General features: G+C 46.4%; 1 protein-coding gene across 3 annotated transcripts in view; it reads right to left on the bottom strand.

Annotated features, from left to right (window-relative positions):
* PHF20L1 (PHD finger protein 20 like 1) overlaps nucleotides 1-18,335 on the bottom strand; it is a 103,055-nt gene extending 84,720 nt beyond the window's left edge. For 2 of the 3 annotated variants that reach the window (XM_073590354.1, XM_073590356.1), the window contains exons 1-2: nucleotides 18,109-18,335; nucleotides 9,946-10,055 (exon numbers count right to left, since the gene is read on the bottom strand). In XM_073590354.1, coding sequence (XP_073446455.1) covers nucleotides 9,946-10,028 — 83 coding nt within the window. In that variant the 5' untranslated portion in view covers nucleotides 10,029-10,055; nucleotides 18,109-18,335. The remainder of the gene's footprint in view (nucleotides 1-9,945; nucleotides 10,056-18,108) is intronic. The other variant, XM_073590355.1, reaches the window with a different exon arrangement.
* Between the last annotated feature and the right edge of the window lie 8,532 nt (nucleotides 18,336-26,867).

The raw sequence follows: 26,867 nt of genomic DNA, 5'->3' as shown, positions 1-26,867 counted from the left end.
GAGGCCTGGAGTTGATTTGAGGTGCAGTGCTTGCATTTGGAAGGTTTTGCTGTGAAGGGAACATGCGGTCAAAGGAGCTCTCCATGCAGGTGATACAAGCCATCCTTAAGCTGCAAAAACAGAAAAAACCATCCGAGAAATTGCTACAACATTAGGAGTGGCAGAATCTAGTTTGGTACATCCTGAGAAAGAAAGAAAGCAGTGGTGAACTCATCAATGCAAAAAGACCTGGGCGCCCACGGAAGACAACAGTGGTGGATGATCGCAGAATAGTCTCCATGGTGAAGAGAAGCCCCTTCACAACAGCCAACCAAGTGACCAACACTCTCCAGGAGGTAGGCGTATCAATATCCAAATCTACCATAAAGAGAAGACTGCATGAAAGTAAATACAGAGGGTTCACTGCACGGTGCAAGCCACTCATAAGCATCAAGAATCAAAAGGCTAGACTGGACTTTGCTAAAAAAAACATCTAAAAAAGCCAGCACAGTTCTGGAAGAACATTCTTTGGACAGATGAAACCAAGATCAACCTCTACCAGAATGACGGAAAGAGAAAAGTATGGTGAAGGCGTGGTACAGCTCATGATCCAAAGCATACCACATCATCTGTAAAACACGGCGGAGGCAGTGTGATGGTTTGGGCATGCATGGCTGCCAGTGGCACTGGGTCACTAGTGTTTATTGATGATGTGACACAGGACAGAAGCAGCCGAATGAATCCTGAGGTATTCAGAGCCATACTGTGTGCTCAGATCCAGCCAAATGCAGCCAAACTGATTGGTCGTCGTTTCATACTACAGATGGACAATGACCCAAAACATAAAGCCAAAGCAACCCAGGAGTTTATTAAAGCAAAGAAGTGGAATATTCTTGAATGACCAAGTCAGTCACCTGATCGCAACCCAATTGAGCATGCATTTCACTTGTTAAAGACTAAACTTCAGACAGAAAGTCCAACAAACAAACAGCAACTGAAAACCACCGCAGTGAAGGCCTGGCAGAGCATCAAAAAGGAGGAAACACAGAGTCTGGTGATGTCCATGAGTTCAAGACTTCAGGCAGTCATTGCCAACAAAGGGTTTTCAACCAAGTACTAGAAATGAACATTTTATTTACAATTATTTAATCTGTCCAATTACTTTTGGTCCCTTTAAAAACAGGGTGGCACATGTTAAGGAGCTGAAACTCCTAAACCCTTCATCCAATTTTAATGTGGATACTCTCAAATGAAAGCTGAAAGTCTGAACTTCAACTGCATCTGAACTGTTTTATTTAAAATTCATTGTGGTAATGTCTAGAACCAAAATTAGAAAAATGTTGTCTCTGTCCAAATATATATGGACCTAACTGTATGTGTAATCAATCACCTATATCCTCATTGTTACTTCCCAGTATCTGGCGTCAGCGGCAGGACCGGTCAGGGCATGTGACCCCCACACGTCACCGTGACTGCAACCTCCCACCTAAAACGGTGATGGACCGCATGCGTTCCAATCAGCGGAAGTCACCGCCATATGTCTTCCCCAGGCCCGACACCAGCATCAAGACATGTCGGCGCCTGCGACCCCAACGTCACACCCACACGGACCTCCCACCTCCAGCGGCGATGGAACGCATACGTTCCACCCAGCCGAAGCCAGGCGGAAGTAACCGCTACCATCGAGTGCAAGGAGAAGGGGATCCCAGCCTAACACCAAAGGCGCATGCGCTCATCCCGATACCGCTGAATGAATTAATAACCATTAACCAATCATTAACCATTAAACTGACCTAATAAATCCAGAAAGCCATATAACCATTTAGATTTGGGCTTTTTCATATCCTAAACTATGTGTCGGTAGTGGAATTATACCTGCTCTTTGACATGAGGCGTCCTTTTATTGTTGTTGAATTACTGTATAATTTTTAAATATAAATAAAAATATTGATTATTTTACACATTCCTTTCCGTCCGCTACTATGGAGGGTTTGTTTAAAAGTGATATGCAAATGACACTGGAAGTGCAGTGGGCGAGACAGAGCACTTCCACTGCCTCAATTCCCTGCTCCCAAAAAAAAAAAAAAAAACCTGATGCAATAAAGATGACAGATGACTATTATTTAGAATGGTAACATGTGTGCGGATCAAGCCTTAGTCTGAGAATGGAGCTGGAATTCGATGCAGTAGAAGTGCTCAGTCCCGCCCCACTGCACTTACAGACTCATTTGCATATCCAGAGGATTCCACTCTTGAAGGGATCAGATCAGCGTTTTATTAATATTTGTATTATTTTTTTTTTTCCTTTCAATTAAAAATAGATTTTACTTATTGATCAACTTCATTTACTTGTGTTTTGTTTTTTCTAAGACGAGAACAAAGAATGTAATTCTGCCATTGTTTTTGGATATTTTTCATTTTTTTAATAGCAGTCACGATAAATAATGCCTGTAGGTTTATAGGATGGGACATCACAACAGCAGCAAATATGTACTATGGAAAAAAAAACAAAATAATTATAGTTTTCCTTCTGTCAATAGTGTTGTATGAGGACTTCTTTTTGAGGGACGAGCTGCAGGACAATGGAGATTCAATGGTACAATTTTGGGGTGCACACAACTTTGTCACTTTTTAATCTACTTTTTTTTCATAGTCAGAGAAATGTACAAAAACTGGAAGTTCCAGCAATGCTTTTTTTTATTTATCATCTGGAATGAAGTAACCGTTTTATAGTGCAAGTAAATATTACAGGGAAATCTGATTTATAACTCTTTTTATGTTTTACTACCTTCGCACAAGAAAACAACTTGTTAGGCGTCGGATTTCTGCGTTTACTCCGCAGGGATCCAGACCCTCACATTCTGCAGTCTCCTGCTGTTTATCTACTGCAGAGCAGATTGCAGAGGAGATTGCCTTGCAGCAAATCTCTCCTGAGGCTAAGTCCTTCTGTCCTCCTACTGGGCATGCTCACGGGATGATCTCCCATCGGGAGTCATGTGCTCAGGTCCTGCTCCACATCTCATTGGTCCATCTCAGAGATCTGGAGGCTTGCAGAAGGTCCCGGCTGCTATAAAATGCGCCCATGGCTGTTCCGCCATGCGCTAGTATAGACTTACTTGCTGCTGTGTGTATGAGGACGGATGCATGATTCTGGTGAATGACTCATTATAAAACCCCTTCCCTCTGATATTACGTACAGTATGTGGTCAGGGACTGAGTTAGAATCAGCGCCAGCGCTCCTCTGCTGCAACATCCACAGCTGCTAGAGTCCGACATTGCGCATGCACCTTAGCCTTGTCGTTTAGCGGCAGTGTCCACGCCGCGCTGCAGTAGCAGCCTCCTTAGCGTCCGCAGCTGCAACGTCGCACACACGGTAGGTCTAGACGGACGTAGTGCCGCCGCCTTGGGCTACTCCTGTGACCGGATACCGCGTGTGCGTTTTTACTGAGTACTGTGACCTCAACAGGCTCAGTCTTTTGTGTTTGTGTTTATTTGGCATTCCTGTGACTTAGAGATTGCTCTGCGCACCTGGGTGACGTTTAACCCTGTGCGCATTTCCGCGATATTGCTTCTACCACCACTTAGCAGCGGTTATATCACCTACTGCACGGTGGACCCCGAGCGGCGAACACACTTTACTATTATTTTTATTTAGTGCGTTCCGCCGTTACTAACATAACTTTTCAAAAAAACATTTTCGCATCAGAATCTGAGGACCATAACGGTCATTTGTCTGCGTACACGGCGGTATAGGGTCTTGTTTTATTCCATGCAAAGCGAACAAAAACAGCAATTCTGGCATTGCTTGTGAGTTTTTAAACTTTTCTAATTAATCTTTTTCTTACATACAATATTTATTGGTCCCACAACTGAACTTGAAACATGCCATCATTTGATAACAAAGATAATACACCGTGTAGTGCAGCTATACTGACAGGCCAGGTCAGGAGAGCGGCAGCCGGTCTGTGCATGTCAATCCGTGTATGGACCACCTAAATACACCTAAATATAATGGGAATGGTTGGTGATATCAACTTCCTGTTTGTGGCACATTAGTATATGGGAGGGGGGGAAACTTATCAAGCTGGGTGGTGACCATGGCGGCCATTTTGAAGTCGGCCATTTTGGATCCAACTTTATTTTTTCCAATGGGAAGAGGGTCATGTGACAAATCAAACTCATTGAGAATTTCACAAGAAAAACAATGGTGTGCTTGGTTTTAACGTAACTTTATTATTTCACAAGTTACTTACAAGTTTATGACCACTACTACTACTGGAAACCAAGTCAAGGCACAATGTGTTTCACCAGACTGTAATGTAAATGTGTGTCATGGTGCAGGCACTGAGCCCAGCCTCCCCCAGCGCGGCCAGCCTCCCCCAGCGCGGCCAGCCTCCCCCAGCGCGGCCAGCCTCCCCCAGCGCGGCCAGCCTCCCCCAGCGCGGCCAGCCTCCCCCAGCGCGGCCAGCCTCCCCCAGCGCGGCCAGCCTCCCCCAGCGCGGCCAGCCTCCCCCAGCGCGGCCAGCCTCCCCCAGCGCGGCCAGCCTCCCCCAGCGCGGCCAGCCTCCCCCAGCGCGGCCAGCCTCCGCAGCCTCCCCCTGGGAGTCCAGCCTCCGCAGCCTCCCCCTGCAAGCTCAGCCTCCCCAGAGTTCAGCCTCCCCCTGCGAGCCCAGCCTCTCCAGCAAGTCCAGCCTCCCCACTTCCCTGCACTGTGATAAATACAATCTCTCTCCACCAATATCATAACTTTTACTCAGTGTAAACTGGCCATCAGCAGCCATGAAGTGGTGGTTTCATGGCCTGTATAGACACTTTTATGCGCACAGAACGATCAGTAATAAGGAACGCTGCCATTGTACTTTTAGGATTTTCATTGTGCAGTAAATATGACCCGGCAGCACGATTCTCCAGGACTTTGTAAAATAAAAATGCAGTATATGTCTGAGGCCCATAATTTTTTATCTTTCTGTCCATGAAGCTGTGTGAGGGTTTGCTTTTTGGGCAAAGTTGATGTTTGTATTTATACCATTTTGGGTACATATGATGTTTTTAATCATCTTTTACTGCATTTTTTTTTTTTTTTTTTTTAAGGTGTGACAAACTAAAAAAATGGCAGTTTTGGCTTTTAGATTTTTGACTTTGACAGACACGACTATAGAAAATATTCTTTTTTTTCTTTTATTTCACTATTTAAAGTTATATTTCTTTTTTTTTTTTTAACATTTCTTTTTTGAATTACTACCGTACTTTTATTTTTTTAGTTCCTTTAGGGCATCTGAACCTGTCATTATTTGATGGCTTATACTATATACTGTAGTACATACTGTACATATATCGCAGATTGCCATCTGGGCTTGTTAAGAAGATCAACAATGGAAACCATAAGGAGCTTCAGCAGAAAACTGTCATAAAGACCCACACGCAATCACATCAGTGACTGACATGGCATTTAAACAGTGAAACGGCAGAGATCACATCTTGCTTTGGTCATTGCTTTTACAAGCAGATGCTCTCTAGAAAAGAAATCCGGACTCGCAGTCTTATTCTGCGTGTTGGCAGGGAAGGCACGACTTGCACACTTACTACTCTGCGTACGGGCAAGGAAGCAGGATTCATGAATTTTTTTTTGAGTATTGGCAGGAGGAATCAGGACTCACAGGCTTAGGCTGTGTGCACACGTTGCGGATTGTCCTGCGGATTTGTCTAAATTTTTATCTGCAGATTTTCTGCGATTAAGCCTGCGGGTTTCCCCTTCGGTTTGACACCTGTCATGGAGCAGGTGCCAAACCACAGCGGAATCCGCACAAAGAATTGACATGCTGCGGATTTGAAACCGCGGAAAATTCTGCAATGTGTGCACTGCGGATTTCATTTCCCATAGACTAAAAGGGTACTGTACAACACAGCAGAAACTGCTGCGGATCCGCAGCAGTATCCGCAACGTGTGCACACACCCTAATTCTGTGTGTGTGGGTGGGGGAGGGGAAGCCAAACTCAGGCTTATTCTATGAGTGGTTAGAAAAACCAAGACTCACGGGCATATATCCTGTATGTGTGGGCATAGGGGAAACTGGACTCACAGGCTTATTCTGTGTTTGGGAAGGGAAAGTAGGAGTCACAGGCTTATGTGTGTGTGTGCGCCGGGAAAGGACCCATAGTAACATAGTTAGCAAGGCTGAAAAAAAGCCATTAGTCCATCCAGTTCAGCCTGTATTCCATCAGAATAAATCCCCAGATCAACGTCCTTCTAAAGAACCTAATAACTGTAAGATACAATATTGTTACGCTCCAGGAAGACATCCAGGCCTCTCCTGAACCCCTTGACTGAGTTCGCCATCACCACCTCCTCAGGCAGGGAATTCCAGATTCTCACTGCCCTAACAGTAAAGAATCCTCTTCTATGTTGGTGGAAAAACGGTGGCTCAGTGGTTAGCACTGCAGCCTTGCAGCGCTGGAGTTCTGGGTTCAAATCCCACCAAGAACAACATCTGCAAGAAGTTTGTATGTTCGCCCCGTGTTTGTGTGGGTTTCCTCCGGGTATTCCGGTTTCCTCCCACACACCAAAGACATACTGATAGGGAATTTAGATTGTGAGCCCCATCGGGGACAGTGATGATAATGAGTGCAAACTGTAAAGCGCTGCGGAATATGTTAGCGCTATATAAAAATAAAGATTATCAATATTATAAAAAACCTTCTCTCCTCCAGACGCAGAGAATGCCCCCTTGTGACCGTCACCTTCCTTGGTATAAACAGATCCTCGGAGAGATATTTGTATTTTCCCCTTATATACTTATACATGGTTATTAGATCTCAGCTGTCTTTTTTTCTAGACTAAATAATTCTAATTTTTCTAATCTCTCTGGGTATTATAGTTACCCCATCCCATTTATTAATTTTGTTGCCCTCCTTTGTACTCGCTCTAGTTCCATTATATCCCTCCTGAGCACCGGTGCCCAAAACTGTACACAGTACTCCATGTGCGGTCTAACTAGGGATCTGTACAGAGGAAAAATCAAGATATACCACATCCAATAACTCACCTTGGTCCAGTCTATAGCTTACCTCTTCATAAAAACTGAATAGATTGGTTTGACAGGAGCGATTCCTCATAAACCCATGCTGATATGGAGTTACACAGTTATTCTTATTGAGATAATCCAGAATAACATCCCTTAGAAACCCTTCACATATCTCACCAACAATAGAGGTTAGACTTTACTGGCCTATAATTTCCAGGTTCTCTTTTAGAGCCCTTTTGAATATTGGTACCACATTTCCTATGCGCCAGTCCTGTGGAACAGACCCCGTCGCTATAGAGTCTCTAAATATAAGAAATAATGGTTTGTCTATTACATTACTTAGTTCTCTTAGTACTCGTGGGTGTATGCCATCCGGACCCGGAGATTTATCTATGTTAATCTTATTTAGCCGGTTTTGCACCTCTTCTTGGGTTAGATTGGTGACTCTTAATATAGGGTTTTCTTTGTCTCTCGGCATTTCACCTAGCATTTCATTTTCTACCGTGAATACCATGGAGAAGAAGGTGTTTAATATATTAGCTTTTTCCTCGTCATCTACAACCATTCTTTCCTCACAATTTTTTAAGGGGCCCAGAGTTTCACTTTTGATTCTTTTACTATTGATATAGGTGAAGAACAGTTTGGGATTAGTCTCTCTCTCCTTACCAATGTGCTTCCCGGTTTCCTTTTGGCAGCTTTAGGGTGTGTGCACACGCTGCGGATTTTGCTGCGGATTCATCCGCACGGATTTTGTAAAATCCGCAGGTGAAACCGCAGGTCAAAAGACCTGCGATTTTACCTGCAGATTGCTCTGCGGTTTTGCCCTGCGGTTTTTCATCTCCTCAATGGAGGAGATGGCAAACCGCAAAGGAATCCGCAGAAAGAATTGACATGTCAATTGTTTCTGCGGATTGAAAACCGCAGATAATCCGCGCAGAAAATTCCGCACCGTATGCATTGCGTTTTTTGATTCCCATAGGGAATCATGGTACTGTACACCGCAGCAAAAACTGCTGCGGGTCCGCTGCGGAACCGCAGCAAAATCCGCAGCGTGTGTACACACCCTTAATTAGTTTTTTAGATAAAGTACTTTTCTCCCTATAGTTTTTACACCTTTAGTGGTGCCATCCTGCTTTAGTAGCTTAAATGCTTTCTTTTTACTCTTAATTGCCCCTCTTACTTCTTTGTTTAGCCACATTGGGTGTTTCCTATTTATTGTCCTTTTATTCCCACGAGGTATAAACCGCTTACAGCTCCTATTTAGGATGTTCTTAAACATTTCCCATTTATTTTCTGGATTCTTATTTCTGAGGATATTGTCCCAGTCACCAGATTAAGGGCATCTCTAAGCTGGTCAGACTTTGCCTTCCTAAAGTTCAGTGTTTTTGTGACTCCCTGACAAGTTCCCCTAGTGAAAGACAAGTGAATCTGTACAATATTGTGGTCGCTATTTCCTAGATGCCCGACGACCTGCAGATTTGTTATTCTGTCAGGTCTATAACATAGTATTAGGTCTAGTCTGACATGCCTATTCTGTGTGTGGTGGGGGAAAGAAGGACTCATGGGCTTATTCTGTGTGTGGGTAAGAAAGCAGGACTCACATGCTCATTCTGTGTGTTGGTGTTGTAAGGACTCTCAGGCTAAGGCCGTGGTCAGACTTGCGAGAAACGCGCATGAGTCTCGCATCTCAATACCCGGCACTGCCGCCGGCACTCGTGACCGGAGTGTGCGGCTGCATAGAAAGACATGCAGCCGCACACTCCGTCCTGAATGCCGGCGGCAGTGCCGGGTATTGAGATGCGAGACTCGTGCAAGATTCTCACAAGTCTGACCCCGGCCTTATTCTGAGTGTGGGCAGGGGAAGTAGGACTCACATGCTTATTCTGAGTGTGGACGGTGGAAGAAGGACTCACATGCTCATACTGTGTGTTGGTGTTGTAAGGACTCTCAGGCTAAGGCCGGGGTCAGACTTGTGAGAAATGCACATGAGTCTCGCATCTCAATACCGGTCACTGCCGCCGGCACTCGGGACCGGAGTGTGCGGCTGCATAGAAAGACGTGCAGCCGCATGCTCCGTCCCGATTGCTGGCGGCAGTGTCAGGTATCGAGATGCGAGATTCGTGCGAGATTCTCTCAAGTCTGATTCCGGCCTTATTCTGAATGTGGGCAGGGTAAGTACGACTGACATGCTTATTCTGAGTGTGGACGGTGGAAGAAGGACTCACAGGCTTATTCTGAGTGTAAATAGGGAAAGCACGACTCAGGCTAATTCTGTGTTTTGGTGGGGGTTGCAGGACTCACAGGCTTATTCTGTGTGGGGGCGAAGAAGGCAGGGCTCATGCTCACTCTGTGTGTGGAAGGTGGAAGCAAAACTCACAGGCTTATTCTGAGTGTGGAAGCAAAACTCACAGGCTTATTCAGAGTGTTGGTAGGGAAAGCAGGACTCAGGCGCATTTTTGTGTTTTGGTGGGGGTAGCAGGACTCACAGACTTATTCTTTGTGTTGCTGGAGTTAGCAGGACTCACAGGCTTGCATGCTTTCCTCACACAGGAGAGCAGACATATCTGAGGGAACAAGGACAGCCACAATGCTACATTGCGCTAGGACCCATTACTATGAGAACACAATAGTAGCGAGTTCTATTTTGCCTTCAAAGATTATCTGATTTTATTATCATTCCAAGATCACGGCCGCAAGCTAACATGATCATTTGTGGTGAACACGGCAAGTAGACATTCATTGGCTAACCTGAAGATAAAGCTCCTTTTCCATCAAACCATTTCTTTTGTCAAAAACGGTATTTTGTGTTTACACCGGTCTTTGCTTCCTCAGCGCCCAGACTGCACACAATCAGATCTTATTAATGGCATTTCACATTACTGTAAAGGTCTTTAAAATAAATTATATATGGTATATATGTGTGTGAATAATAAACTTCCCGTACCATTTCTGCAGGTAGTCCTGCGCCTCTACACGAGCGCCAACCTCAAATGTGATTCCGGGGCGAATCGGAGGCTTCTTACTCATCTTAGAGTCTTCTCTTCTCCCCCCAACCTGTGGAAGGACACAAGCACCCGGAATCAGTAACTAATAATGCACCATCTGTAATGATAACATCTCCTACCCCTATAATTAGTAAGTAAGGTTAATGCAGAGTATTCAGTCATAACAAACCGACAGAAACCATCATCAACTGATGGTGGGGGAACCCTGCACCATGTTTATGAGAATTATTACATAGTTGTCAAAAAGGTTTCATATGTGGGAAGCGAAAATATTTCAAAATGCTGATCCTGTGCTTTGTGGTCGGCTTCTCTGTCCGTCGACCCACAACAGATACACCTTTTCTCCAGGTGTTTAGTTTCTGTTATTCTTTCTTCAATCTTTTCAGGGTAACAGGTGTTTTCATTTACTCATTTGTCTGCCCTATCACCTTTCAGGTGCGGCTTTATATACTTTCCCCCTGCTGGTATTTCCTCATTTGGATGTCCAGCCATACTGCTGTAGTTTAAGCCAGTCAGTGAAAGACCTGCTAGGTATTATCTCTCTGCTGACTTTTACCCTGCACCTATCTTGTTTCTTTTTATGAAGTAGGCGGCTTATTCTAACAGTCCGTATTTAATCCTTTATTTTGTGGTTTGCTTTACTCACTCTGGGGCCTCTTTCTATTTCAGCACACTTTCCCTTCTGCTAGTAATTTGCACTCTGCTATGCCCTCTGGATCTTTAGGAGGAACATGAAGCGCTCGATGGCCTTTCAGGCAACATAGGTCCGAGTTGCCATAGTCTAGTCTGTGTTTAGGGCTATCTCAGCTCACACAGGAACCACTAGGTACTGTGGGGTCAGTTCTCCAGTTTGTACAGGAACCGGTATGGTCAATGGCAGCTTTTAGTGTTACCAAGTTTCCCGCTATATCCAGCAGTCCCATAGAGAATGAAAGGAGTAGTCGGAAATGAGCTCCATCCTGGGATCTACAGAGCAGAAAAACATGACCCAAGCCTATTACAACTTATGGAAATAGCTGAAAACACTGTGTGGTACCATAAATCCAGGGTAGCTCTCCAGCTTACGAGCATCTAACAGTATCCACAGTCACTTTGCACTGTATCATTAGCGATTAATTTGTGGATTTGTTTATAATTAATGGTTGTAATATTCTGCAAAAACTACATGGACGTTAAAGAGATATTTCTAAAATATTATTATTAAAGGGAATCTGTCACCCCATTTTTGACTATGAGCTGCCGACACCACCATCAGGGGCTTATCTACAGCATTCTGTAATGCTGTAGATAAGCCGCCGATGTAACCTGAAAGAGAAGAAAAATGAGTTAGATTCTACTCAACGGGGGGCGGTCTGGTCTTGGTCCGATGGGTGTTGCGGTCCGGCGCCTCCCATCTTCTAACGGTGACATCCTCTTCTTTGGTGCCTAACGTTGCTCCTGGGCATAGCAAAATACTGCAGTGCGCAGGCGCCGGACCTCTCCTGGCGCCCGCGCACTGCAGGACTCTGCTCTGCTGTCAACAGGGCAGAGCAGTGCGCCTGCGCCGGAGCCAAGAGAGGCAGCAAAGAAGAGGACGTCACCGTTACAAGCAGGGCTGTGGAGTCGGAGTCGTGGAATCGGTGCTCATTTTGGTGGAGCCGGAGTCAGAGTTGGTATAAAATGGACCGACTCCGACTCCTAAAATATATAATAAATTGGGTACAGTAGTTCAATGCAGGATGTGCTGAATATTTTTTCATAGGAATTTGGGAAAGTTATGAAATGTCCTATAAATGACTGTTCTATTCCTGATCTAAGGCTACATTCACACACAGCGTTTTTCCTGTGGTTTTTGAGGATACATTTTTCAGCTGCAAAAGCCGATCAGCTTTTTAAAAAACGGCATCACCTGAAAGGTTTATGAGCTCATAGATAATGTTTTCAATAGCAAGAGCAGATTAGAAATCTGCTCTATCCATTTATCCATATCTGTCTATCCATATCATATCTGTACCAAAAAGTATGAAAGCCGGGTAGCACACAGACTAACACTCCTTTTTTTTAGCACCAGTCAGGTACACCTCATAGCTGCCCAAAAGGACGCCCAGGACAGGCATTGCTCATCTTCAGTAACACATCAACATCAAATGATAGTTGGAATAAATAGACTGCATTCACCACATCTTCTTAAGGTGCAGACTTTATTTTCAAGTGTAGGGGTGTGCAGTATGAGGTTCTGTGGAACAGTATGAGGCTCTGCCCCCCCCCCAGGTTTGATCCTAGCTACGCCCACGGTGTGAATGTAGCCTGAGGATCTAGGCTTTGTCTTAGCTGAGATAAGTCATAGTGTTTTATATATATATATATATATATATATATATATATATATATATATATATTATGTATATATAAAATTATATACACACACAATATAAAAAAAAAAAAAATATATATATATATATATATATATATATATATATATATACCAAAGTTTGGACACACCTCATTCAAAGAGTTTTCTAAATATTCATTGCTATGAAAATTGTAGATTCACTCTGAAGTCATCAAGACTATGAATTAACACATGTGGAATTATATAATTAACAAAAAAGTGTGAAACAAATGAAAATACTGTATGTCTTATATTCTAGGTTCTTCAAAGTAGCCACCTTTTGCTTGATTACTGCTTTGCACATTCTTGGCATTCTCTTGATGAGCTTCAAGAGGTAGTCACCAGAAATGGTTGTCACTTCACAGGTGTGCCCTGTCAGGTTTAATAAGTGGGATTTCTCGCCTTATAAATGGGGTTGGGACCATCAGTTGTGTTGTGCAGAAGTCTGGTGGATACACAGCTGATAGTCCTACTGAATAGACTGTTAGAATTTGTATTATGGCAAGAAAAAAGCAGTTGAGTAAAGAAGAACGAGTGGCCATCATTACTTTAAGAAATGAAGGTCAGTCAGTCCTAAAAATTGGGAAAACTTTGAAAGTGTCCCGAAGTGCAGTGGCAAAAACCATCAAGCGCTACAAAGAAACATGAGGACCGCCCCAGGAAAGGACCAAGAGTCACCTCTGCTGCGGAGGATAAGTTCATCCGAGTCACCAGCCTCAGAAATCGCAGGTTAACAGCAGCTCAGATTAGAGACCAGGTCAATGCCACACAGAGTTCTAGCAGCAGACACATCTCTACAACAACTGTTAAGAGGAGACTTTGAGCAGCAGGTTTTCATGGTATAATAGCTGCTAGGAAACCACTGCTAAGGACAGGCAACAAGCAGAAGAGACTTGTTTGGGCTAAAGAACACAAGGACTGGACATTAGACCAGTGGACATCTGTGCTTTGGTCTGATGAGTTCAAATTGGAGATCTTTGGTTCCAACCTCCGTGTCTTGGTGCGACGCAGAAAAGGTGAACGGATGGACTCTACATGCCTAGTTCCCACTGTGAAGCATGGAGGAGGAGGAGGTGTGATGGGTGGGGGTGCTTTGCTGGTGACACTGTTGGGGATTTATTCATAATTGAAGGCATACTGAACCAGCATGGCTACCACAGCATCTTGCATGCTATTACATCCGGTTTGCGTTTAGTTAGACCATCATTTATTTTTCAACAGGACAATGACCCCAAACACACCTCCAGGCTGTGTAAGGGCTATTTGACCAAGAAGGAGAGTGATGGGGTGCTACGCCAGATGACCTGGCCTCCACAGTCACCAGACCTGAACCCTATCGAGATGGTTTGGGGTGAGCTGGACCGCAGAGTAAAGACAAAAGGGCCAACAAGTGCTAAGCATCTCTGGGAACTCCTTCAAGACTGTTGGAAGACCATTTCTGGTGACTACCTCTTGAAGCTCATCAAGAGAATGCCAAGAGTGTGCAAAGCAAAGCAAAAGGTGGCTACTTTGAAGAACCTAGAATATAAGACATATTTTCAGCTGTTTCACACTTTTTTGTTAATTATATAATTCCATGTGTGTTACTTCATAGTGTTGATGCCTTCAGAACGAATCTACAATTTTCATAGTCATGAAAATTAAGAAAACTCTTTGAATGAGGTGTGTCCAAACTTTTGGTCTGTACTGTATATATGTAATCGATATTACACAGTGTATTACATATTTACAATTTATTACAGTTTTTGTGTTCTAAAGTTGTATTCCAATCAATATATATTGTATTCTGTCTAAATATCTTGATTATTGGATCATAAAAATGATTAAATGTCTGATGTTCACATTGTACTACAATACATTTTTCACTTAAATATAAGCAATATGTGTGGGAGTCGGAGTCAGTGTGAGGGAAATTGAGGAGTTGGAGTTGCAGGTTTGGCTTACCGACTCCACAGCCCTGGTTACAAGATGGGAGGCGCCGGACCGCAACACCCATCGGACCGGACCAAACACCAGGGTGAGTATAATCTAACTCCTTTTTCATCTCTTTCAGATTACATCGGGGGCTTATCTACAGCATTACAGAATGCTGTAGATAAGCCCCTGATGGCGGTGCCGGCAGCTCATAGTCGAAAAATGGGGTGACAGATTCCCTTTAATACAATGGGGGGTCAATCAGCTGGAACCCCCCGCAATCCAAAGATTGGTGCTCTGGAACGAGACACCAAGCAGTTGATCCCCTGGATGAAGAAATCACCCGTTAATAGCAGGCAAGCCATCGGCAATGAACATCTAATGATGGAGCGGAAGGACCCTGCAGATTTAAAATAAGTTTCTTAGCATCTGCACCCGAACCCCGGCCGAAACATAACATCTAAACCAGATGGATGTTATCATTTACTACTCCTTGTATGACCATTAAAAAGTGAACTTAAAAGGGATTGTTGAGGACTTAAAAGGAACTGGTTATCAGGAATAACACAGTTAAGGCCTCTTTCACACTTCAGTTTTTTGCATCAGTTCAAATCCGCCAAAAAGTCAGACAAGCGGATCCGTTGTTAACTGATGTGAACGGATGGCACAGGATCCGTTTTCAGAGGGATCCTGAAAATGAGGAAATTTAAAGGAAACGCTGGCCGGGAAGGAGAGAGAGAGAGAGGAAGAGAGAGGAAGAGAGAGAGGAAGAGAGAGAGGAAGAGAGAGAGGAAGAGAGAGAGGAAGAGAGAGAGGAAGAGAGAGAGGAAGAGAGAGAGGAAGAGAGAGAGGAAGAGAGAGAGGAAGAGAGAGAGGAAGAGAGAGAGGAAGAGAGAGAGGAAGAGAGAGAGGAAGAGAGAGAGGAAGAGAGAGAGGAAGAGAGAGAGGAAGAGAGAGAGGAAGAGAGAGAGGAAGAGAGAGAGGAAGAGAGAGAGGAAGAGAGAGAGGAAGAGAGAGAGGAAGAGAGAGAGGAAGAGAGAGAGGAAGAGAGAGAGGAAGAGAGAGAGGAAGAGAGAGAGGAAGAGAGAGAGGAAGAGAGAGAGGAAGAGAGAGAGGAAGAGAGAGAGGAAGAGAGAGAGGGAGAGAGAGAGGGAGAGAGAGAGGGAGAGAGAGAGGGAGAGAGAGAGGGAGAGAGAGAGGGAGAGAGAGAGGGAGAGAGAGAGGGAGAGAGAGAGGGAGAGAGAGAGGGAGAGAGAGAGGGAGAGAGAGAGGGAGAGAGAGAGGGAGAGAGAGAGGGAGAGAGAGAGGGGGAGAGAGAGGTTAAATGAGTGTCTGGAGGATCCGCCAGAGAAAAAAACGTTACAAGTTCCGTTTTGAAATCTTTGAGGATGGTGACGGACACCAACTTTTGGCGGATCCTCAAAAAAACCGGATGCAACGGACAGCAATCCGTCACAATCCGCCATTAATGCAAGTCAATGGGGAAAAAAAACGGATCCTCAAAAAAAAATTGAGGATCCGTTTTTTTCAAAACCTGGCGGATTGTGACTGATTGTAAAAACTGAAGTGTGAAAGAAGCCTAACCTGCAGATATGGGGTTGATCTACAGGTTAACACCTTGATTATGCTGCCCGGCGCCTGCACACAGCCGAATGCAGAAAATGATCTTTATTCTCCTCGCCAGCATTTGGTTTGCTGACTGACACTGGCTCTACACTGAGGCCGGCTGTCATTCAGGGTCGGAGGCGAGATTACAGCGCCGCTCTGTATACTCATAGCGGTGACTGAGCCAGCGCCAGCTCCGCTCCCCATGACTGAACCCGAATGCAGTTGGGGAAAATAAAGATAATTTTCTCTCCACAGCATTCGGCTACGTGCAGGCGCTGGGCAGCATAATAACGCTATTAACCTGCAGATTAACCGCGTATCTGCAGGTTAACAGCATTATTCCTGGTGACCGGTTCCCTTTAAGCAATGAATACCAAGCGCTTCTCTGTGCTCTATGAGACAAAAGGATTGGTCACTGGAAATCCAACATGGAGGATACTTCACTCCCCGTCATGAAATTCTTATAAAAAAAAGTTTACAGCATATCCTGCATTGTGCTACTGAACCCAATTTATTAGAAATTTTAGGAGTCGGTCCATTTTATACCACCATCAACATGGACACTGAATCCACAGCCCTGGGGGGAATGCCTCTGCTCCTTCAACGTGCTGATCACTGGAACCAGGAGAACCCTAAAGGTTCAAAACTGCACGATTCATTTCTTGAAATATACTATATGGTGGAAAGCATCGGAAATACGTCTTAATCATTGAATTCAGGTGTAACAGCTGGCACCAATGACGCTGGTATATAACATCTGGCTACATTGCCCCCTGGCATGTAACATCGGCCCTGAGTGTCAACACCCAGTATATAACATCTGACCCCATTGCCCCCAATGTATAATCTCTAGCCCCATTTGGGTCTATTGAGACCAGTCCAAAACACAGATCAAAGAAGCGCCCACTTGGCCGCGGTCTACAGCACGTGTGAAACAGTTTGAACAGTTTTCAAATTTGTGGACCTGTGTAACGGCAGAATGGAAAGAAGCTGCAAACACCAAAGGGTCACACTGAGCGAAGGAAAGAGCATCTCTATCATGTCCATACGCCGTCTCTCTCTCTCACCATATGTCATCTCTCTCTCAGATGTACATTTTTGTCATCACCATGTCGTCTCTCTCTCCCCTTCCCTCCATACGTCTCTCTCCCCTCCGTATGTCATCTCTCTCTCTCCCCACTCCGTATGTCGTCTTTCTCTCCCCTCCTTCACGGTGTTGTTTCTGTCTGCCGTACGTCATCTCTCTCTTCCATGACATGCCATCTCTACTCCTTGTCTCTCTCCCCTCCGTACGTCGTCACTCTCCCCTCTGTACGTCTCTCACCCTTCGTCATCTCTCTCCTTTCCTGCGTCGTCTCTCTGCAGTACATCTGTTTCCCATGACATGCCATCTCTTCTCCTTGTCTCTCTCCCCTCCGTATGTCGTCTCTCTCTCTCCTTTCAGTACATCGTCTGTATCCCTTCCATACGTCGCATTCCTTCCGTACGTCGTCTCTTTCTGCCGTACATTTCTTCCCCATGACATCTCTTCTCCTTGTCTCTCTCCCCTCAGTACGTTGTCTCTCTCTCCTCCTCCCCTGCGTCGTCTCTCTCTGCCGTACATCTCTTCTCCTTGTCTCTCTCCCCTCAGTACGTTGTCTCTCTCTCCTCCTCCCCTGCGTCGTCTCTCTCTGCCGTACATCTCTTCTCATTGTCTCTCTCCCCTCCGTATATCGTTTGTCTCCCCTCCGTATGTCGTCTCTCTCTGCCGTACTTCTCTTTCGCATGACATGCCATCTCTTCTCCTTGTCTCTCTCCATCACACGTCGTCTCTCTCCCCCCTCCTTCACTGTGCCATTTCTGTCTGCCTTACATCATCTCTCTTTCCCATGACATGCCAACTCTTCTCCTTGTCTCTCTGCCATCGTACGTCGTCTCTCTCCCCTCCTTCATTGTGACGTCTCTCTGCCGTACATCTGTTTCCCATGACATGCCATCTCTTCCCCCTGTCTCTCTCCCCTATGTATATCGTCTGTCTCCCCTCCGTAAGTCGTCTCTCTGCCCTACTTCTCTTTCACATGACATGCCACCTCTTTCCCCTGTCTCTCTCTATGATACACCGTCTCTGCCTGTCTCTTGCACTATCACCGTCTCCTCTCCCTGTTTTGGTCTCGGTGTCTCTCTCCACCGTCACGTTACATTTACTCCCTGGATGTCACCGTTCTCTCACCCCAGCTGTCTCTTCTCCCCGTACGTCACGGTGCACACTGCTCAGCCCGTGAAGGACACGGCGTCTCCTCTCGGATTTCGGGGTGTCCTAGTCTCCGGGGAGCCTCATCCTTCCAGCAGCAGCTTCTCCGGCGGACTCCCACCCGCAGCTCCCAGAGAGCCCTCTGAGCGTCAGCCAGCCAATCGGACCACGCCACGTCACAGGTCAAACTATCACAACTTCCGGGTTAGCACGTCAAAGTAGACGCGCACGGCGCCGTCTCCAAGGTGAGACACACGTGACTTCCGGCGTGGCTGAACTCTCCTGCGTACGGGTCGGCAGTTTGATCATGTGACCTGTGGAGTTACGTGGGCGGGGCGAGTAGAACTCTCCACCAAGATGATACAAATTGTATTTAAAAATAACGGCTGAGAAATAGAAACATTGTATCAGCGACTGTCGCAAAACCTCCCGCAGAGCAGCGGAGTCTACGGCCGCACTTTACGGCCAGCTGGTCATAGTCTCAGGAATATGAATTCCATATGATACCTGCCCCCCCCAGAGCAAACAGCCCCCAATTAATCCACAGCACAAGAGCTTACACTCTGTGGGGAGACGGCATCATCCATGTAAGGCTGCAGGAGCCGGATACCGGCCAGCATCTGTATATGTCAGATACGGAGCGTCACTGAGGGCACGGACATACCGATGGGGTATTTAGATTGTGAGCTCCATTGTGGACAGTGATGATAGTGTCTGTAAAGCGCTGCGGAATATGATGGTGTTATGTAAGCAAAAGCATCAGAGGTGTAGCTGGGGTTTTGGTCCGGGGGGCGAAACTTCTTAGTGGGCCCCTAACCAGAGAACCTCAGCAGACGACCGCGCTGCTGCCAAAAATTATATATAAAAAGACCAATATTGATATTACCGCCATATGGTCAGTGGTAGATACCAGTCCTACGGAACATATAAGAGATCAAAGCACAGCTACAGATAGTGACTTACCGCTGACGTTCTTTCTGAAGGAATCGTTCACTTTTCCCGTCTTTTCCATCTGGCCCAGACCGACATGACGACTCCTCCAGCCAGGACTCTTCTACAGAGAATACAAGAAAGACACATTTCACTTCTCACATTTTCAGCACTGTCACCAATTGGACTATTCTCAACCTGCACAAACTGCTCATCCTGCTGATACCCCAATGCTGAGCCGCTGCTGCCGTATGTGTCCCTATTACTGCACCTGATACCCCAATACTGAGCCGCTGCTGCCGTATGTGTCCCTATTACTGCACCTGATACCCCAATACTGAGCCGCTGCTGCTGTATGTGTCCCTATTACTGCACCTGATACCCCAATACTGAGCCGCTGCTGCCGTATGTGTCCCTATTACTGCACCTGATACCCCAATACTGAGCCACTGCTGCCATATGTGTCCCTATTACTGCACCTGATACCCCAAAACTGAGCTGCTGCTGCTGTATGTGTCCCTATTACTGCACCTGATACCCCAATTCTGAGCTGCTGCTGCCGTATGTGTCCCTATTACTGCACCTGATACCCCAATGCTGAGCCACTGCTGCCGTATGTGTCCCTATTACTGCACCTGATACCCCAATTCTGAGCTGCTGCCGTATGTGTCCCTATTACTGCACCTGATACCCCAATGCTGAGCCACTGCTGCCGTATGTGTCCCTATTACTGCACCTGATACCCCAATACTGAGCTGCTGCTGCTGTATGTGTCCCTATTACTGCACCTGATACCCCAATACTGAGCCGCTGCTGCCGTATGTGTCCCTATTACTGCACCTGATACCCCAATACTGAGCCGCTGCTGCCCTATGTGTCACTATTACTGCACCTGATACCCCAATACTGAGCTGCTGCTGCTGTATGTGTCACTATTACTGCACCTGATACCCCAATACTGAGCTGCTGCTGTTGTATGTGTCCCTATTACTGCACCTGATACCCCAATACTGAGCTGCTGCTGCCGTATTTGTCCCTATTACTGCACCTGATACCCCAATGCTGAGCTGCTGCTGCCTTATGTGTCCCTATTACTGCACCTGATACCCCAATACTGAGCCGCTGCTGCCGTATGTGTCCCTATTACTGCACCTGATACCCCAAAACTGAGCTGCTGCTGCTGTATGTGTCCCTATTACTGCACCTGATACCCCAATACTGAGCTGCTGCTTCCGTATGTGTCCCTATTACTGCACCTGATACCCCAATACTGAGACGCTGATGCCGTATGTGTCCCTATTACTGCACCTGATACCCCAATACTGAGCCGCTGCTGCCGTATGTGTCCCTATTACTGCACCTGATACCCCAATACTGAGCTGCTGCTGCCGTATGTGTCCCTATTACTGCACCTGATACCCCAATACTGAGCCTCTGCTGCCATATGTGTCCCTATTACTGCACCTGATACCCCAATACTGAGCCTCTGCTGCCGTATGTGTCCCTATTACTGCACCTGATACCCCAATACTGAGCCTCTGCTGCCGTATGTGTCCCTATTACTGCACCTGATACCCCAATACTGAGCTGCTGCTGCCGTATTTGTCCCTATTACTGCACCTGATACCCCAATGCTGAGCCGCTGCTGCCTTATGTGTCCCTATTACTGCACCTGATACCCCAATACTGAGCCGCTGCTGCCGTATGTGTCCCTATTACTGCACCTGATACCCCAAAACTGAGCTGCTGCTGCTGTATGTGTCCCTATTACTGCACCTGATACCCCAATACTGAGCTGCTGCTGCCGTATGTGTCCTTATTACTGCACCTGATACCCCAATACTGAGCCGCTGCTGCCGTATGTGTCCCTATTACTGCACCTGATACCCCAATACTGAGCTGCTGCTGCCGTATGTGTCCCTATTACTGCACCTGATACCCCAATACTGAGCCTCTGCTGCCATATGTGTCCCTATTACTGCACCTGATACCCCAATACTGAGCCTCTGCTGCCGTATGTGTCCCTATTACTGAACCTGATACCCAAATACTGAGCCGCTGCTGCCGTATGTGTCCCTATTACTGCACCTGATACCCCAATACTGAGCTGCTGCCATGTGTCCCTATTACTACACCTGACACCTCAATACTGAGCCACTGCTGCCGTATGTGTCCCTATTACTGCACCTGATACCCCAATACTGAGCCGCTGCAGCTGCATGTGTCCCTATTACTACACCTGATACCCCAATACTGAGCCGCTGCAGCTGTATGTGTCCCTATTACTACACCTGATACCCCAATACTGAGCCGCTGCTGCCGTATGTGTCCCTATTACTGCACCTGATACCCCAATACTGAGCCGCTGCAGCTATATGTGCCCCTATTACTACACCTGATACCCCAATACTGAGCCGCTACTGCCGTATGTGTCCCTATTACTGCGCCTGATAGGGTGCGCAGACGGTGCGCTATTAGGATTTTTGCGTGCGCTGCGCACTTTTGAAGGTGTGCCGAGCGCACCAAAATGCAACATGCTGCGTTCGGCGCACCTTCAGAAGTGCACAGTGCACGCAAAAATCCTACTAGCGCACAGTCAGTACACAGTCTGCGCACCCTATTGTCAGGGACACCGCACTACACTTGCTTATAGAGCCAGTGCGCGTGTCCTGAGTACAGAAGCAATGCTAAGAGTTACCTGGGGAGTAGGGCAGCAGAGGTGACCAGGCGTGCTTCAACTATTAGTGTCAGGGTCCAGTCAGTGCTGGAAAGTAAAGAGGCGCGGGACCTGCGGACTCTGAAAATGAACAAGCTTGCACAGGACCTATGGTCATGTGACTGCAAGGGGGCGTGGCTTAGCGTCCTGCTTTCAGATATGACAGGACACCATACAACAACTCAGAGTCAGGCAAAACGGAGGTCACAACAGCACGGGCAAAACGAGGCACAGGAGGGATAAACAGACGGGAGGTCAGACAAAGCCAAAGGTCATACACGATCACAGTACAGTACCAGGGATGAGACAGAGCGGATAATCAGGGCCAAGCAGAGATCAAAACCAAACAGACATATAAGGTACCAGGCAGAATCCAAAGCGATATCCAGAGAACAGACAGAGTCATACACAGAGAATCAAGTAACCAGAACACAGCACAAACACACTCAGGGGTCACCACACAATGCCAAGGGCGAAAGTATAACTGACGGGGGATGGGAGCGTCCTGAGGCTATAAGAAGCCTCCCCCAGAACCAGGGAGAGGCCACAATCATAGCCCCAGGTGTGCAGGTAAGCCTGCATCGGGATCACAACCTTTAACCCCAGCAATGCCAGTCATCAGCACTGGTTCCAGACATTAACCCCACGTGTGCGAGTCAAACCCGCACTGAGATCATGACAGTACCCCTCTCAACGGGGGGCCTCTGGACCCCCAGGCTTGCCCGGGTACTTAGCATGGAAAGCCCGTACCGGGCAATCAGCATGCATCAACCGGGCTGGTACCCAGGACCTGTCCTCCGGTCCATACCCCTTCCAATGAACCAGGTACTGTACCGACTGCCGTACCAACCTGGAATCTACGATATGACCAACCTCATACTCCACCTGCCCCTCGACCAAAACAGGAGAAGCAGCAGACTCAGAGTCTCCCCGGACTGCTTCAAAAGGTTTCAGTAGAGATTTGTGGAAGACGTTAGGGATCTTGAAAGAGGGTGGAAGGCACAGCCTATACGCCACTGGATTGATTTTTTCCACAATCTTGTACGGGCCAATGAATTTGGGTCCTAACTTGGCTGACGGAATCTTTAACTTAATGTTTCGCGTGGAGAGCCAAACTTTCTCTCCAACCTGAAACGTGGGACCAGGTGTTCGTTTCCTGTCCGCGAAAAACTTATACCTGCCTTGAGACCTGGATATACGCCGCTGGACTTCTGCCCATGTATCTTTTAACCGCTGAACAGAGTCCTCAGCCTCGGGGCACCCCGAATCCAGACGAGAAAATTCACCAAAATGAGGACTAAATCCATAGTTAATCAAGAAAGGGGACCTACCAGTGGATTGACTCACCCAACTATTGAAGGCAAATTCAGCCAACGGCAGTACATCGCACCAGTCACTCTGTCTAGCAGAGGTTAGACACCTGAGGATCTGTTCCAGGGACTGGTTAGTGCGCTCTGTCTGCCCATTGCTCTCAGGATGGTATGCAGACGAAAAGGACAGAGACATACCTAATTTTTTGCAGAAAGCACGCCAAAACTTAGCCACAAACTGCACACAACGATCAGACACCACATTCAGGGGTACCGCATGCAACCGGATCACATGCTGCACAAACAACCTGGACAACGTCTCAGCTGACGGTAGTGCGGACAGGGGTACGAAATGAGCCTGCTTAGAAAACCTGTCCACCACTACCCATACCACTGTATTACCCTTAGATGGAGGGAGATTGGTAACAAAATCCATGGATAAGTGAGTCCTTGGCCTTTCGGGCACTGCCAAGGGTATCAGCTCCCCTGCCGGCCGGCTATGAGAGCTTTTAGAACGAGCGCAGACCCCACAACCAGCAATGAATTTTTTTATGTCCAAACCAAGGGTAGGCAAAAGATCCTAGCCACCGCCAGACATGTGGCTGAAATACCAGGGACCAGGGTGAGCACTCAGCTTGGATTCATGGAACTCCTGCAAGAGTTTCAGGCGAAGTTGCTCTGGGACAAACAACTTCCCCTCCGGCTTGGCCGCCGAGGCCTGCGACTGGGCCCCCTGAATCTCCCGTTCCAATTCAGATGAGACCTCTGCTATCACAACCCCAGGGTGAAGAATGGAGGACGGTGGCTCAGGGGGCGACACCGGCTGAAAACTGCGTGATAAGGCGTCAGCCTTGACATTCTTAGACCCTGGACGAAATGTAATCGTAAACTGAAAACGGGAAAAAAAAGTGACCAACGGGCTTGTCTGGGCATTAGTCTTTTAGCAGACTCAATGTACGACATATTTTTGTGATCCGTGATCACCGTAACCGTGTGACTGGCCCCCTCCAAAAAGTACCTCCATTCTTCAAATGCCAATTTGACTGCAAGAAGCTCTCTATTGCCTACGTCGTAATTTCTTTCCGCAGTAGAGAACTTCTTGGAAAAGAAAGCACATGGCCTGAGGTTGGTTAGAGTGGCAGGCCCTTGGGACAACACCGCCCCCACCCCCACCTCAGAGGCGTCCACTTCCACGACGAATGGTTTGGACGGATCTGGCTGCACTAACACAGGAGCACACATAAAACATTTTTTCAGCGTCGCAAAGGCCTCTTTTGCGAGCGAGGACCAATTTCTCACATCCGCACCTTTGCATGTTAGATCCGTGAGAGGTTTGACCACTTGCGAAAACCCCCGGATAAATTTGCGGTAATAATTGGCGAACCCCAAGAAGCGCTGAAGACTAGTGTTGAGCATTCCGATACCGCAAGTATCGGGTATCGGCCGATACTTGCTGTATCGGAATTCCGATACCGACTTCCGATATTTTTTCAATATCGGAAGTCGGCATCGGAATCGGAAGTTCAAAGTTGATTGACAGCATGACGTCATCATGATGCGCGGTGTGTGCGCATCATGATGCGCCGTCATTTCGGGCCTTCCGGGGGTCTCTGCCGGCCTGCCGGGGGGCTGTGTGGACTGCCCGGGGTCTGTACCGGCCTGCCGGGGGGCTGTGCCGGCCTGCCGGTGGTCTGTGCACCCTGTGGGGGTCTGTACCGGCCTGCCGGGGGGCTGTGCCGGCCTGCCGGTGGTCTGTGCACCCTGTGGGGGTCTGTACCGGCCTGCCGGGGGGCTGTGCTGATGTCCGGGGGTCTGTGCAAGCATCGTCCGATGGGACTACAAGTCCCATCTGGCGATGCCTGCTACCATGACAGTGATTGACACATTAGCCAATGATGGGACAGTAGTAGTCCCATCATCCGGCTAATGTGTTAAATGTTAAAAAAAAAAAAAAAAAAAATACTACATACATACTACATGCATGCTACATACATACTACATGCTACATACATACTACATACATACCACATACATACTACATACATACTACATACATACCACATACATACTACATACATACTACATACATACTACATATATACTACATGCATGCTACATACATACTACATGCTACATATATACTACATACATACTACATACATACATACTACATATATACTACATGCATGCTACATACATACTACATGCTACATACATACCACATACATACTACATACATACTACATACATACTACATGCATGCTACATACATACTACATGCTACATACATACTACATATATACTACATGCATGCTACATACATACTACATGCTACATACATACTACATATATACTACATGCATGCTACATACATACTACATGCTACATACATACTACATATATACTACATACATACTACATACATACTACATGCATGCTACATACATACTACATGCTACATACATACCACATACATACTACATACATACTACATGCTACATACATACTACATATATACTACATGCATGCTACATACATACTGCATGCTACATGCATGCTACATACATACTACATACATACTACATGCTACATACATACCACATATATACTACATACATACTTCATACAATACATACATAGACATACAGTACATATAACATAGAGTAACATACTTACCAATACTTGTCACATTGTTCCCCGAAGCCATTGTCTTTTACGGAATAAATATTAACATAACAAACCACAAAAATACTCACCCACGATCCGAAGCAGTCCATGAGTGTGTCCCACGACGATCTTGGGTAGAGAACTGCAGCATCAGCTGTTGCTGCCGTTCTCTACGGGCTGCAGGAATCCAATGACGGAAGGTAGGTATCCTTCCGCACTGTATTCCTCCGCCACTTAAAAAAAAAAAGTCCCTAGTCTCACTTTATGCCATTGCTGCGTGGGAAATTCCCACACAGCAATGGCATAAAGTGAGACTAGGGACTTTTTTTTTTTTAAGTGGCGGAGGAATACAGTGCGGAAGGATACCTACCTTCCGCCATTGGATTCCTGCAGCCCGTAGAGAACGGCAGCAACAGCTGATGCTGCAGTTCTCTACCCAAGATCGTCGTGGGACACACTCGTGGACTGCTTCGGATCGTGGGTGAGTATTTTTGTGGTTTGTTATGTTAATATTTATTCCGTAAAAGACAATGGCTTCGGGGAACAATGTGACAAGTATTGGTAAGTATGTTACTCTATGTTATATGTACTGTATGTCTATGTATGTATTGTATGAAGTATGTATGTAGTATATATGTGGTATGTATGTAGCATGTAGTATGTATGTAGTATGTATGTAGCATGCATGTAGCATGCAGTATGTATGTAGCATGCATGTAGTATACACTCACTGGCCACTTTATTAGGTACACCTGTCCAACTGTGTGTTAAGACTTAATTTCTAATCAGCCAATCACATGGCGGCAACTCAGTGCATTTAGGCATGTAGACATGGTCAAGACAATCTCCTGCAGTTCAAACCGAGCATCAGTATGGGGAAGAAAGGTGATTTGAGTGCCTTTGAACGTGGCATGATTGTTGGTGCCAGAAGGGCTGGTCTGAGAATTTCAGAAACTGCTGATCTACTGGGATTTTCATGCACAACCATCTCTAGGGTTTACAGAGAATGGTCCGAAAAAGAAAAAAAATCCAGTGAGCGGCAGTTCTGTGGCCGGAAATGCCATGTTGATGCCAGAGGTCAGAGGAGAATGGGCAGACTGGTTCGAGCTGATAGA

The sequence above is a fragment of the Dendrobates tinctorius genome, unplaced genomic scaffold, assembly GCF_039654945.1.
Source record: "Dendrobates tinctorius isolate UK_male_01 unplaced genomic scaffold, ASM3965494v1 ptg000116l, whole genome shotgun sequence".
Classification (NCBI taxonomy): Eukaryota; Metazoa; Chordata; class Amphibia; order Anura; family Dendrobatidae; genus Dendrobates; species Dendrobates tinctorius.
The sequence above is the reverse complement of the archived record's forward strand: the minus strand, read 5'-3'. Positions and strand labels throughout refer to the sequence as shown.